The following is a 14,835-nucleotide window of genomic DNA, read 5'->3' on the forward strand; positions in this document are numbered from 1 at the left end:
GCTTGCAGGACTCGGCCCAGTACCTACTTATAGGAGTTAGGAAGCATATACTTCGTAATTCCGTATTGTCACAGGCAAATTCTCGGGACGAGTCCTAATTTTAGATCATAGCCATGTCTGGTGTCCTCTCCTCACTCAATACAACCATTACAAAGGCCAAGAAATACTCTCAATTGATTTTGAACCTCGGTAGGTACAATGGATGTCTGAGCGTTGCTTCGCTCAAAAAGGTTAGTGACAGCGATTGCAATGTTGTACAATCCCTGTGATAAATATAGCACTGAATCGGTGGAGATCTAGGGTGGCCTCCGGACGCTAATGCCCACCGCATCAAAAAAAGTAGCGCCCAAAGTCGCGACTCCGCGTTGATTGCCAGTGGTGTGTCAACACAGTAGCCCTCGGCGTAATCACGGTCATTGATGGGTCCTACCATGGCGGTATCGAACGAGAGTTGGACCTGCGACAATGGAGCTTTTAGGTATAAGAGATAGCAAAACTTGATAGGGAGTCCAGGCGTCCTTCAGAGCCATGAGCGGCAACCAAGAACCCGACTTCGCCTTGTACCCACTGACCTCCTCTGACATTGGTCTGAGCGGGGTGGATATGATCAAGACGTGGATTGTTGAAGGTCACATCAACGAGAAGATACTGCGCGGGGCGTTGGATTGGGTTGTAGCCAAGTGGCCGTTGTTGGCCGGGCGGATAGAGTTTGTCGAGAAGAAGGTGGGCGCGCAATAGCTTTCTCGTGAACCTTGACTCAACTTCCTTGTTAGCCGCATTTCAGAGTTCCTTTCGGAAACCTTCCACCAGGGTATGAGACTTATAGTCTCACTTCACGCACGTCGCACCTCCCTTTATCACACTACGTGAAGCTCCCGCTCGCCCCCTTCACCGAGATTCCGCCAATTGACCTGTTCATGTCAAATGAACGATATAAGCTGGGCGGTCTCAAGAGCTACGAAAGCGCTCCGTTCACGCATTGGCACATCACATATTTTGAAGAGGATGGGCAGAAGCACTCTTGTATAGGGGTGTTGTACTCACATGCCCTCTTCGACGCCGTTGGATCGTCGATGCTGCTACACGCGGTGGAAGCCGAATTGGCGGGGAAGGATTGGGATGTGCCACCCTCGCCAACGCCTGGCCTGAGCGCCAACCCGTATCAAGAGTTGCTGGAGAAGGAGATATCTGGCAACAGGAGCATATCCTCACAGTCAAAGACTTCGTCAGGAAGCGCGAGGGTTGTGGGCATCCTGGGACTACTCGCATGGATACTTGGCGACCTAATTCAGCAATGGATATATGGGTCTGTAAGGAACCATATTATCGTTCCTCATGCCGTGCACACGCGACTGGCCAAGGAGACGCGCATAGAGGCAGAAGCTGCAGGGCTGACTGATGTTCGCTTAGCTGCAGGTGACATACTTGTCGCGTGGGCTATGAAGGTGTGTTGACTTATCGCATATTGAATCGGCCTAACAATTCTGCTAGGCTGTTTATAAAGGGGAGAACCCAAAGAAGACCATCAGTTTCTCGAACGCAGCAAACGTTCGGTCGGAATGGAGCAAGGAGCTCTCGCTTTACCCGCACAACTGTATCGTGCAAGTCGCCTATCCCCCCTTAACGGTTCATCAAATAGCGACCATGCCTGTGTACCAACTTGCACACAAGTTGACTGTGGCTCGCATGGAAGGGTCGCGGATCGAGGACGCTATCGCGCAGCAAGCTCTTCATGCAGAAGCGCAGAGGAAACAACCGCTGGGTGCTGTCGTAAACAACAGTGATTCCACGGACGAGACCTTCCTGACGACAAACGCTTCGGTGGCTCGTATTGCGCACATCGACTGGACGGGCGCTGGGGGCGGGAAGACAATCGCTCATTACAGGATGGCGCCTGTACAATTTGTCCCTCTCAACGTCTTACTTATCAATGGGTGGCTCAACGACGGAGACCTTGTCTTGAACTCGAGTTTCACGACTCGTAGGGCAGAGCGTCTCCGAGAAGAGTACGATAAACTAGTTACTAGATACCAAACGGAGAATGCCTAGGAGTAGACTGTAGGTGGATCTGCAATTGAAAAAGTTCATCTAAGCCTCCTGGAGAGTGACGGGACGCCCTTGAAACCTCGTTGAAACCCAAGCCTGTTGAACGGAGGACGACAGTACTAGTGATCGGGAAATAGGCGCCGAAAGCAGAGGTGTCGGGCCGACTAGCTCAGTTGGTTAGAGCGTCGTGCTAATAACGCGAAGGTCTTGGGTTCGATCCCCACGTTGGCCATTTTGTCCAAAGCAATCTTTTTACTCTTCCTGTTGCGGATTAGGGCATCGGGATACCGAGGGTTTTCTGAGTCGCAATCCTATGTTCAGTTATGTATTCACTTTTTTACATTTCCGTCAGGAGGGACAGGATTTGTGGTGCCACTGCTATGGGCATCATCAAATGTCGCTTTGGGATGCCACAGTCGCCGTGGCACATACATACCCAGGTCCTACTTTGGCCTCAGTCACTAGGTTCAATATAACTACTAACTAGAACAACAACCTCGGACCAGGATCGCCATCAGAGTCTTTAAAGCCTCGCCCGATATCAGGCGCCCATTCGAAGAACCTATTGCGACTCACTCTCGAATTCCGCTCAAATTACTCCGCTCCATCGTCCTTGAAATCCCGCCTATATCCCCCTGCTAGACTTGTTTGCTATTTGCGAGATCTTGTAACTTGGAGAGAACTGTCGTGAAACATCCTTTCACGGCGTCTAGATTCTCAGATACATTTCTACAGGTCCGGGCTGTGTTCCCAGTTTCCCCCTTCATTTATTGGCTCTTCGTGAACGTCTCAGAGAAAGCCATTGTGATTGCGATTAACTTTGGGCAAGCGCGAGCGTGACCGTACGCGACCTTACGCGACGAGCTGGGACGCTTTGTCATCAATTGATCCATAATTGATGGGATGATGGGCGTCTACGATTTCTCGGCCACGCGCGGTTGCCAGAGAATTCTCATGGACAATTACCTTTTCCTCGACTGCCTTCTTCCAACCTTCACTGAGGACGTCGTATATGGCTCTGATCTGGGAAAAGGGCCCAGAATTTCGATTACTGAACGCCCACAGCGCTCAAGAAGACACTCACGATGGCCAGAGCGACGGCGACGGGAATGGTTTGGTCAAAAAGGGTGGCGGCCTTGGTTCAGGGCCTGCAGGTACGTGTCCTGTCGGTTTAACTGGTAATTCTCCCTGAGTAGGTCCTGTAGCGTCGGCGCTTGTCGCCGTCGGCAACGACGAGGAAATGGACTCGTCAACGATGCCCGTGGCTGGGTTGAACGGCCTTGAACCTCACGGAACCAGGTTGCTTGATCCTGTGTCAATACGGGGCTCTAGTAACCAGGGGAATGAAAAGAATGGGAGAGACGATGAAGGTATGGAGATTTCGCTTAATTTGAACGCACGGATAACCTCTTCCGATTCAGTTGCACCCACGGAGCCTACCTCAAATCCCACCCTGACCGGGACTTCACCAGGAAGTGTTTCTGTTGCCGATTTTATCACAGAAAATCGTGCTGCCATCTGGGGAGATGGTGCGTCGAAGAAGGGGCGCAAGCCACGCAAAGACAAGGGGGTGAAAAGAGGACCACGCAAGGCAAAACCAGCCTTAGACACCTCGACAATCTCTGCTGCCCACGAGCAGGCCAGTGCCGCAGATCCAGCTCCCAACCCAGTGGAAGTATCCGCATCTACCGTGACACGAAAGCCTGGTGGTCAGAAGAAGAAAGCAGCTTCTCCGGCAAGCATTGTAAAGGCACCTTCTCCAATGCCTTCGGTTGGCCCCTCTGAACCCTCACTACCACTGGGAGGCGTGGTGTCTGGACGTCTTTCGGGACAGGGTACAACACCAGGGATAGACGTTGCGGAACCTTTCACAGCGGAGACCGTCCCTAATGATATTCCTGTTGATTCCTCGGCGACTGCACCACCGACGGATAACCCCGAACAGACCAAGAAGCGTAAGGGGAGGCCGAAGAAGAATCCACAACAGACACTGGGCGTTGAAGACATATTGGGTGCGTCGCAAGCCTAGTGCATATTATTTTTGCTGACGCTGTGTAGACATCAGGCCTCCCGTCGAAGATGAACTTTCAAAGTGCAACCAAACCTGGAAGGTCGCTGCATCCTCACTACCCGCCAAGCCTACTTCTGCCTCAATTCATGGGCTCGATAAGAAGGGAAAGGGGAAAGAGCGACCGCCGTTGAAGCCCCGTGTCTGGACCTCAGTACGACCTCCTCCGCACTATGGTTTCCGCCTACTGACTTCGTTGGTAGTCGAAGACTGAGCTTCAAGCCGCAGTCCCCGCCTTCACGAAGGACACGAATGGCGTCTGCTGGACACACTGCGAAACGGTGGTCGTTATCCTAGACGATGACGCTGGCGATCCTCGAAAGTCTACCATTCCTTCGAGGAGCATCGAGATGATACCCGTTCCTGATGGAGGGGATGTAGTCTTCGATCTTATTTTGTAAGCGCGGCTTCTTTTAACCCTGGGTAAACCCTTCCTGACTGAGATTACTAGGACGAGAGCTCTAGTTCCGGTAGCCGCCTCGGCGAAGAAAAATCTAGCGCCTATGGTTTCCGTGGAGAAGGGCGACGGTGATGTCCCCACCGCCGACCCCTCGATGCCGATCACAGTCCCCACCCAGCCTGACCCACCACCTGTTGAAACCGGCCAGGGGACGCCAGCCCCAGGTGAAAAGCAGCAAGACAGAGACGCACCGATTTCGGAGGAACCCCTATCCTTGGACTACCCTCCAGACCCGGATCCGCCAACCCACCCCAGAATCGCCACTGACCTACTGGATCCGGTGTTGTCGACTCGCGCTGCCGAGGCTGCCCAACGTCAGGCCCAGTCGAGTGAGCGGCTCCAGAAGGCGTTTGAGGATTTTGAAAGGACAGTAGAGGAGAGCGCTGATGCATTTATTGCGAGGCTAGCACCGGTCTTCGACACAGACGCGGCGCTCGCAGGAGGCGTGAAGGAGGACGGGTCACTACAACCGCCGGTCTGCAGCAGTAGAACTGCCGGAGATATCCGCCCAGCCATTCTCGCTACCATCGATTCCCAGAAATCCATTATCGAGCCGTCCACCGAATCGGCACCGCCCACACTCCTCCCAGCGACCGCTTCCGCGCTTACACCTGACGTCAACTTCTCTGTGTCAGCGTTGCACTTATCCAAAGGCGACCCTTCTCCCGCCGATCCCAGCACGATCTCCGTCAAAACTGCCTCCAAGCGACGCAAACCATTAGCTCAGCAGATGATGGAGAATACCACTCTTCGACGGTCTGGGAGAGCTACTGGGAACCGGTATCGTACGACCAAACAAGCTTGGACTCAGGAAAGCACGGGGCCACGCCGGTCTGGAAGAGCCACAGCGAACCCATACCGGTCAGAACACCAGTCGGCGCCTGTGGTTGTTCGGGTTAAGCGGGTAGAGAGGTCGACCAAACAGTCCATCCAATCTGCTTCAGCTTCTGCGCGGCAGTTCCGGTCTCGTTGGAAGCAACCCGTTGGAAAGGATAGTGTCACCTCGATCTCTGCACCATTGCTTCGGAAGAGGAAACGACCCAAGCTCCCGCCTTTGGATATCCACGCCGCGTTGGATGCGACATTTACCCTCGACTTGGAGCTCTTGTCCCCGCTCTCCCCGATCGCCTCAGATGACGACGGTGAAGTCAAGGCGGTCGCCAAAGCTGAGCAGAGACGTAAAAGACTGGGAAAGAGGAAACAGCGACCTGTCACCGCGCCAACGAGGGTTTCGAAGAGGTTGAGGGTTATGAGAGGGGAGATGGACGAACAGGACGCGATGGCGGCGAATTTCGTGGAGGTGAAGGAAGAGGTTGAAGTCACAGTTAAGGTGAAGCGCCCGCGAACGATGAAGAAGGCGAGGGGTGATGACGTGCACAAGGAGGACAAACCAGCAGAGTTACCCATGGAGCATGCGCCAACCACTGCGGACGACACGACCACAATCGCTCAAGCTCTGAAAAACGAACTTTCTCCAGCGCACCGGATGGTGCCATCTGAACAGGCACTCGCGAAGCTGGAGGACTTAGCACCCCTACCCACCATCCCTTCAGCGACCACCCCTCCAGTTTCTGTAGCCGAGGTTGACACCTCAGTTGCACAAGCCTCCATCTCGACCCCGCCCGTAGGGCATGTGTCGACCCCTGCAGAAGACACGACTGTGATACTTCAAGTTCCCCAAAACGAACAGTCACCCGCACATCAGGTGAAGCCAACTCAACCACCGGGGGAGGTAGCACCTCCAGTCACCATCCCTCCAGCTACCACCCTACCAGCTGCTGTAGCTGATGTGGACATTATAGTTCCGCGACCGTTCATATCGACTCCTCCAGTCCTATCCGAAACTTTGACTCTCGAAGTCACCACCATCATGGAAAAGGCTCAGCGAGCCTCGCTCTCTCTTCCGTCGCTTCCTATGGAAGTCCGTACCATCATCGACGCCTTCATCCAAGACTCGCCGGTCTCTATCATCGCTTCCCGTGAACGAACACGGGAACTCCTTCCAGGCGGATCGAAAACCCTTTTGGATACTGAGTTTGGTTATGCTTATCTTGGACTTTTCAAGGTTCTTGGTTTAGAGGTGCGTCGTTGGATTTGGGCTGGTGGTTCGAACTAATCGGTGCTGGTATTTTAGGAGAAACCAGTCGTGCGAAGTGGTGGCGGAAGTGACTTAGCGGACCCGTTGACGGTGGAGTGGCGGTTCCGCGTACAGTGGAATGTTGGAGGAGAGACTATCGTTAAGCATGAAGAGGACGTATCTCGTCCATGGTGGAAAGACTCGAGTATATCCTCATTGAAGTTGCAGTCGTCGACCATGATGGATGTGTGTGGTGAACGGAACGAACCCACCCTGTCTACCGCGACCACCGCCGTTGAGTCCTCTTCCTCTGGAGGATCCACTCGGCGTCCAAGCGAAGAAACAATGGACACCTCGCTGGTACCCCATCCTAGCCCACCTCGCATCCTTAACGACCTCACAACACCCCCGCTGTACATGCGAGCCAAGATGGAGCATCCGAACTGGAACCTCCGGGACATACCACATTGGGATATGTATTTCTCGTTGGTCCCATCTTCGATGTTGGCTGGGCTGGACTCCTGTATACCGGATGACGCGTTCCCTACTGGCTGGTTCTGCTCCGAGTGTGGGATGGTCAACTTTCAGCGGGCGATGAGGCATCGCAGATGTGGAAGCAAAGCGTGTTCTGAGGTAAGACCGTTTCTGCCCGTAATCTGCTGGGAGGTGAGGTTGACGATAGGCTCGCACGATAGCGCCCACCCGAAGGATACTCCAGGGAACTTGCTGACATTCGTGGACCCCACGGGATGGTACCTGTTCCTTCGCCTTATAACGAGTTCCCCAAGGAATCTGTCACCTCCTTCTCGACGAAATGGAAGAATGGAATGCAGACATTCTCGTATTATCTCGATGGCGATCAGAAGAAGGTTTTCGTCAAGCACGTCTTCACGGCCAACGTCGCCAAGTTTCAGAAACCGGCTACGAATTTGCTCGTCGAGATTCAGAAGAACGTGGAGCTGTTGAGAGTGGCTGGGGACAGTGGCAGTGAGTCTCCCGATAGTGTTTTGTCTGTCGCAGACCGACTGACGTACGTTTGGGCTATTTTTAGATCCTTACTTCGTTCGCAATTATGACTTGCCAATAGAGCAAGCACTAGGCCCGTCAGATGCTTCAAATAGCACCCCAGATCGAGGATCCTCCGCCACAAATCCCGAATGTATTGTCCAAGCTCGAAATGTCATGGTATCGCGCTCTAGGAATTATGCCGAGGTATCCGGGGATGTGATGAAGATCAACCGTCTGGAGATCGTCGGTTGGGTGGCTGCTGGATCGCGTCGGGTTAGTCCTTCACTTTCGTCATAGAACTCAAGACTGACCGTTGTCGTAGAACCACCCCACCCTTCGTGCAAAGGAGAGCCCTGTTGCAGTGCTGTGTCTGGGGTGCGACGTTGTGATGACTGTGACACCTGCGGCAGATAGGGCTGCTGTAAGTGCCCGGGTTCCTCGCGCGACGAAGCCGAAGAAGCCTAAGGGGAAGCCGGAGGCAGGGCAAGAACCTCAGGAGAGCAGTGCTCAACCGCTTCAACCTGACTTGGATCAGCTCATGCCCATGGACGAAACCCCCGCAGAACCAGGACTGGAGCCACCAGCGACAGGCTCACCAGATGAGCAGGTCTCTCCCCCGCTTCCACTCGAACCCGTTTCTGCGCCAGCACAGGCCTCATCAACGGCTCCTGTTCCGAGAGACGTCAAGCTGACCATGGTGCATGGCGATATCGTCGTATTTTATGGGAGTGAATTCGAGGTCAGTTTCCTTGCTTTCGTTCCTCATCTCCAACTGAATTATGGTCTTTTTTTAGTATTCCTTGAAGAGAGCTGGTCCTTCGATTCGTGAGTTCCCCTCATGGTTATCACAAGCTGATTCTGATTTCGGCTTACAGTTGTATTTGGGTCATCATAATGCATATCCAGGTAGTTTGAGAGGCGTTGGCATTTTTTGAACTTGGGGCTACCATGAATGCTACGTCGCTGTATCGAAATTCGCCTTCGTAGAGAGAGTGCTAGGCCTCCGAGTCGGCCTTCAGTCCACAGTTGAGCATGGCCGACTAGCTCAGTTGGTTAGAGCGTCGTGCTAATAACGCGAAGGTCTTGGGTTCGATCCCCACGTTGGCCATTACGTTCCTTTTTCCTGGTCGGCCGACTCAGGACCCCCGACGCAAATCGATCATATATGCACTTTTGTAACCTTTTCATTGAAATACCAAGTTGCGGTATCTAGCTAGATCAGATGACTCGACATTTGGCAATCGTCTTCAAGTTGAGGTTTTCTTTCGACCAATCGAAACATTCCTCGAAAATCTGATCCAACTGTGCTTGCTTCTCTGCAGCTTCTTCGAAGGGCCTGTCGCTATCAAAGATAGCTACATTTAAACAGATCCCCAGCATCCGAAGGGATGGGAAGCCGGATGAAAGTATATCATCAAGTTCCTTCCACTTGATGGGATCCAAGTTGAGGTCGCTGCAGAATTGGACCAGAATGTTGCTATCCAGCTTTTGTAGGTTTTTTTGCCACAGAGTTGAGCGAGCTCATAAGTAAACTCGCCGTACGGCGGAAACTCTGGGGTATCTTCAACCACCATCGTCAATCTGATGTCTTGGAGAGTGTTCAGAGAAGAGGGAGGAAGCTGGCTGAGGACGTTGTTCCGACATGTCCACTGTGAGAAGTCCTCTGGCATAGCCATTCGTCATCAGTACGAGGTCGTGTCGTATCAAAGGAGTACTCACTGATTAGATGCAACTCAAGAAATTCGAGCTTCTTTGGCAACGTCAGGATGCAAGTGAAGACGTGGTCATGGCCGTGTTCCCCAAAGTCAATCTTCAGGGTTGAAACCTCTGAGATATCGATTATGTTCGCAGTGGTTTGGAGAATGAAATCTTCAGCAAAGCCGATTGAATTGGCGTCCAGATCTAGCTTCCGCAACTTGACGGAGGCCTTGATGGCGCCGGGTGAGATATACTTGCTCGCTCCTACATTGAGCACAGCGGGTTTCCCCAGGAGCGAGCATGCTCGGAAGAACTCGCGAGTGAGGTTGTGAAGTCCAAAGAGTGAGAGGGTGGTGATGAAATTCCGCCGCATGAACGATAGAAACGATGACTGGAGGCCTGACGATATGGTATCCCAGGACACTTGGGGCACAGTATCGCGAGTGTCGTCGGTGAATCCGAATGTAAGGGTGTAGACTTGGTCCAGGTGATCCAGCACCGTATAACCATCGTCGACGTTGTACTGCCGCATGTTTTCTATCTCCAACTCGCGTCCTACGTCCGCGAGGGAAGGGTTCTGTTGTACCAGGTGGGCAAATCGCTCGATAGGATGGGGAGGCAACGAGAGACGCTGCTCAGCCGGGGTCCATTTCTTCTCCTTTTGAACTAGTGGGATGTGGGCCGCTAAACGGCAAGTATCCTCGGCCTGTTGGGTGGACGGGATTTCGTGCCGCACAGTGACACTTCGCGCGCACCTCTCAACCCGCCCATAACCCCAGATAAGATAAGAAATACATAACGATGAGAGTCACGTGTGGGGAGCGCGTCGCGTCTTGGCGAAACAGAACCCCACGGGAAAGAACCCGAGACCCAACAGGCCTCGGAATTAGAACGACCGTGCGGAAGATTCGGTTTTGGCAGAGTTGGGCGTTGGCGAGGCAAGCTATGATGAGTTCGTAGGGATGGTCAAGGGGGTTTTAAAACCCCCAGGGTTGTCAGGGTCGGATACAGAGAGAGAGGAGAGAAGGACGTAGGAGGGCGGAGGGTAGCCTTGGTCTCACGTTATAAGAACGTGTACCCTTCGTCACGGCTCCAAAGGCTGGCTAGGCCGAAGGACCAGACGGAAACGCCTTCCGGCGGAGAGACGAGAGTGAGGGACGACTGGAGCTAAGGCTCGACGGTCGAAGACGATGAGAAAGAGAGTTTACTGAGGAACTTAGACTGAGAGATTCGAAGCGTATGAACCTAGTCGAGATTCCGGATGGGGTACCTACTACAAATTGAGATAGTACTTATAGTAACTACCGGCGGGGAATCTACGGGCGAATCAAGACAAGAATGACGAAGTCCAAGAGGGAAAGAATAAGTCGAGAACCAGAACAAGAAAGACGAAATCGTACACAAGAAAATCTAGAGTACTCGAGAACGACTACAACGACCAATCGTAACCCGGCGGATAAAATCCAAACAAGAACGTTCGTACGAAGAGGTCATCTGAGCAAACTGGAAATCAAGTGTAAAGAAATAGAAGCAAGGAGAATAACGACACGGCGGAATAAGAAATAGAAGAATAACAGAACAAGAACATACTTCGAATACACAATACGAAACCCGTTTGACAGCTTGCCAAGCGCGCGTCTAAAGTCCACAGGATTATCCGGCGGATCCGAGAGTTCCGGCACAGCCGGAATCATCAATAGACGTTTATGGGCATACTCGGCACGACACGCCAGGGGCTCTTTTGTCGTGTTTCCTTCCTATTTCGTATTTCGATTCTCTCGTACCTCCGCTCCGTCTCTCTACTCTCATCGTCTGTATCATGCGCACGTATTCGGTTGTTTGTATAGTCTTTGCTAGTCTTTATTTCGCAGCTCGTAGTCAAACAATTTGTACCATATATATAGGCCCGCCGGGCAAAAGAATCAATAGATACCCCTTTGACTCGATTATACATCTTGTCCTGATCGACACGAGTCGTTCAGTAAAATAAAGAGGAATTCTCCGAGTGTCGAGTTAGCGAGTTAACGAGTTAGAGTTGAGTTCGAGTTTGCGCGTGAATACACAAGTCCGAGTTTAAAAACGAGTCAACGAGTGATCCCGCCGGGACGAGTTTAAGTGTTTTCGAGTTCAAATTCGCGTTTCGAGCCTAAGTCGTGTTTAAATCGAGTCACAAGTCGAACTTAGTGTTTCCCTTGTGTGTAGAGCACAACAAAATACCAAAACACCATCCGCATAAAGTCAAGAGCCTTTTCAAAGCTCTAAAAACCCTAAAAACCGTTCTATACGAGTCAGAGAGTCTTCTCCTCGTTAACTTAGTCTACTAAAACAACAACCCCATCGAACTTGCGTGCCAACGTACAGACAGTACCTAAAAGTCTTTAGATTCGGCCGTCGGTCTTCATTTTCGTGTCACTTGTCTCACAACAAGTTCCACTCGATTCGGGACCGCCAGTTGTTTTCTTGCTCTTCTTTGTGCTTTCTGTGCTAGCCAGCACATCAACGTGTGAAATGGAAGCAAGGAGTTCTCAGTCCTGCACCCACTAGTACACAGGATTCTGACGCTGCTGCCAGATGGTGGCAGAAATAAGGATGTGGGTTCTCAATTTTGTGAAGGCCTTTCAATCTGATTGTAGCCAGGTAGTCAGGATTGCAGACTACGCAGTGTTTGGCGATGATGCAAGATCTCCTATTGGGAGGTGTCCTGCTCACGGCCTATCCACGCTTACATACAGAACATCTTCGATGCGCCGTGCGGTGCCGGCTTCAACCGTGTGTACGTCTGCTTGCCTATAGACATTAGCATGTCCTCATGACCATTTATTACAGTGGGAATGCGCACAACTAAATTGGTACAATCGATCAATGATACCCAAGTACACTACACTCGTTCAGATGACCCAACAATTCGCGCTCTTCGTGAATTCTAGGTGCTCCTTCGACCAATCGAAGCATTCAGTGAGGATTTTCTCCAATTGCATCTGCCTGTCCGCAGCGTATTCGAGCGGTGAGGGAATATTGAAAATGGTCATTTCCACACGGATTGCCAACTTGCGGAGATAAGGAAAACCCATCGAAAGTAGATGGTCAAGTTCCTGCCACTGTACCGGGTCCAGGTTCAGGTCGCAGTCGATTTGAACAACCAGGAAGAGATCCAACTCCTCCAGAACGTTTTCTCCCTGTATCAGAGCCAGTTCGTGAGCAAACTTGCCATAGACTGGGAACTCTGGCGTTTCCCATGTATCGAGCATCAGGGTGATACTTCGGAGTGTCTTCAGGGACGAGGAAGGAAGTCGGCTCAATATGTTGTTGCGACAGGTCCATTCGGAGTAGTTCTCTGCAATTCAGGTGTGGTGAATTCATGAAATATCTGGCCAATGGTTGGTGATTAGATACGTACTTTCCAAATGTAAATCAAGGGATTTGAGCTGAGTTGGCAGTGCCAAGACGCGAACCACGACATGCTCGTCGTCGTTGTGACCAAAGTGGACCTTGAGGGTCGAAGCCTCCGATATGTCAATTGCAGGCGAGTCGCGACGTCGAATGGAGGATTAAATGTTCTGCAAAGAGGATTGATCGGTCCAGCAGCATTAGTTCCTTGACTTTGACGGGAGCTTCACTTGACGACGGGACGATGCTCTCGTCGGGCTCGAGATTAAGGACGCTAAGTGTTTCCAGATGTCGACATTCGCGGAGGAAGGTATGGGGAAACTCGCCAATGTTGAAAAAGGACAGGGATGTGACGGGATTTCGACGGACAAATGAGTGGAGCGAACTTCGAAGACCAGGAGAGATGGTACCCCAGGGTCTCGCGTGTTCCGCATGTCGGGGTCCATCCGCAAAGGCCAATGTGAAGGTGTGGACCTGGTGAAGATGGCCAAGGACTGTAAATCCATCGTCAACGCTGTAATTGAGCATGCTTTCTATCTCCAACACCCGGACGTAATCCCCAATTGCAAGTTTTTGCTGTACCACCTTGGCAAATCGCTCGATAGGATGGGGAGGCAATCCAACCCGCTCTTCCGGTGGGATCCATCCTGCTTCCTTTTGAACCAGCTTGACCGTATGGAAAATTTGCTTTTGGCAGAGTTGGGTGAGTTGCTTGTTGACGAGGGCGCATTGGTGCAGGTCATCCATAGTGCCTTGGGCAGCGAGGCATTCAACGGTGGCCTCAAAAAGTTCGAGTGGAAACATGACGATCAGTGGGCCAAAGAGAGTCAGGTCTGCGGATTGTTGTTACTGGTGCAGATCATAAAGTTCATGCATCCATACGGCTGCTCCGGTGGGCGTCCCTTCGCGGGCGCTGATCGGGATTTATGATTTATCGAGCTCGTGAACTTCTTAATGGCTTCTAAAACTCTTTTGAGATCCTGTACATTGATCAGAGGTACCCATATTCCGGCATGAACACATCCCGGACGATTTACAGCAGTTTCAACGTCAGGTTGCATCTACACGCTCGCCTCATGTTTCCACCGTGGCTGACGGCCGACCCAGAGTCTCAGCGCAAGGCAAGGGTTGTCGCTTGTGTTGCATTTCTCCCTGTTGAAAACGAGTATATCTACCTTATGGAGGAATCAAAGTATCCCCGTCGAGGATCTGTATGACCAAAAGTGGATGTTCAAGTGCACAATTCCACAATGTGATCATGAGGCCTGGCGTGGGATAGCCTTCAGCCCTCGTATCAGCCCTTGACTTCTCATGTTACATCCAGAGGGGCCTGTCTCCCCGAAGCTATAAGAGCGACTTGTCACGAGAAGGAACCAATGTTTTCTTGTCATACTTAGCCCACTATGTCTACGCAAGAACCTCGGACATAGATTGCGTCTTCCCAGGCGCTGATCCGATCTCCTCAACAATGGCTGTACTTTGCAGGTGTCTAGTGGGCTCAGGAACCACACACAATGTTCGCATGCTCTTCATGGATGAGTACACAACCTTTCTTCTGTATCTCGATTTCATCTCCTAAATCAGGCAGCCCTCCACCTCGTAGCTGAAGCCCAGGTTTTGCTTTGACCACCGGAAGTTCACCTTGAATATCACTTCCAGTTGCTCCGGTACCTGCATGACTTCGTCCGAATCTATGAGATTCCTATGGCCATTTCGAGCGTCACTTTTCGAAGCGACTGGAATCCGTTGGAGAGAATATCATCGAGCTCGTTCCATTGTAATGGGTCCATAACGAAGGTGCCGAGTGTCTCGACATTGGATTTTGATCCACCAAATCGGCGAAACGTTCGAGTGGATGTTGGGTGCTATCTTCGTCTAGGATGACCTTAATGGTCCTAAAGATGTGCTTCGGCAAAGATGGTTGAGTTGCTTGTTGGTCAGGGCGCACTGACGCGGGTCATCAAGTGTCCCCTGGCCTGCGAGGCGCTCGATGGTAGCCTCTAGAAGATCAAGTGGGAAAATAGGGGGGAAAGCAAAGTAGGTCTGTCGCCTGGAGGTCTGTAAGACAGCAAGCCGACGCACTTTGCCGCT

The 14,835-nt window shown here is 51.9% G+C and overlaps 4 protein-coding genes and 2 non-coding genes across 6 annotated transcripts; 4 read left to right on the plus strand and 2 right to left on the minus strand.

The window, feature by feature from the left end:
* Positions 1 to 528: 528 nt before the first annotated feature.
* CC1G_10428 (hypothetical protein) lies at positions 529 to 2,049 on the plus strand (the record flags this gene model as incomplete). The annotated part of the gene is made up of 3 exons (XM_001840590.1): positions 529 to 723; positions 774 to 1,445; positions 1,492 to 2,049. 3 exons carry the CDS (start codon positions 529 to 531, stop codon positions 2,047 to 2,049), a joined length of 1,425 nt encoding a protein of 474 aa, XP_001840642.1.
* A 155-nt stretch (positions 2,050 to 2,204) lies between these two features.
* Positions 2,205 to 2,278, plus strand: CC1G_20134. Its single transcript has one exon. It is a non-coding gene; the product is annotated as a tRNA-Ile (tRNA).
* A 780-nt stretch (positions 2,279 to 3,058) lies between these two features.
* CC1G_10427 (hypothetical protein) lies at positions 3,059 to 8,554 on the plus strand (the record flags this gene model as incomplete). Its single annotated transcript, XM_001840589.2, has 11 exons — positions 3,059 to 3,200; positions 3,252 to 4,058; positions 4,105 to 4,268; positions 4,318 to 4,511; positions 4,566 to 6,654; positions 6,709 to 7,284; positions 7,347 to 7,638; positions 7,703 to 7,932; positions 7,982 to 8,398; positions 8,454 to 8,484; positions 8,535 to 8,554. The coding sequence occupies 11 exons, from the start codon at positions 3,059 to 3,061 to the stop codon at positions 8,552 to 8,554; spliced, it is 4,962 nt and encodes a 1,653-aa protein (XP_001840641.2).
* Positions 8,555 to 8,693: 139 nt separating this feature from the next.
* CC1G_20135 lies at positions 8,694 to 8,767 on the plus strand. The gene has a single exon. It is a non-coding gene; the product is annotated as a tRNA-Ile (tRNA).
* A 110-nt stretch (positions 8,768 to 8,877) lies between these two features.
* On the minus strand, positions 8,878 to 10,128 carry CC1G_10426 (hypothetical protein; the record flags this gene model as incomplete). Its single annotated transcript, XM_001840588.2, has 4 exons — positions 8,878 to 9,112; positions 9,202 to 9,322; positions 9,379 to 10,023; positions 10,113 to 10,128. The coding sequence occupies 4 exons, from the start codon at positions 10,126 to 10,128 to the stop codon at positions 8,878 to 8,880; spliced, it is 1,017 nt and encodes a 338-aa protein (XP_001840640.2).
* Positions 10,129 to 12,245: 2,117 nt separating this feature from the next.
* CC1G_03929 (hypothetical protein) lies at positions 12,246 to 13,548 on the minus strand (the record flags this gene model as incomplete). The annotated part of the gene is made up of 2 exons (XM_001830986.2): positions 12,246 to 12,691; positions 13,131 to 13,548. 2 exons carry the CDS (start codon positions 13,546 to 13,548, stop codon positions 12,246 to 12,248), a joined length of 864 nt encoding a protein of 287 aa, XP_001831038.2.
* Positions 13,549 to 14,835: the final 1,287 nt, after the last annotated feature.

This window comes from Coprinopsis cinerea (assembly GCF_000182895.1).
Source record: "Coprinopsis cinerea okayama7#130 chromosome 7 map unlocalized cont3.7, whole genome shotgun sequence".
In the NCBI taxonomy this organism is placed as follows: domain Eukaryota; kingdom Fungi; phylum Basidiomycota; class Agaricomycetes; order Agaricales; family Psathyrellaceae; genus Coprinopsis; species Coprinopsis cinerea.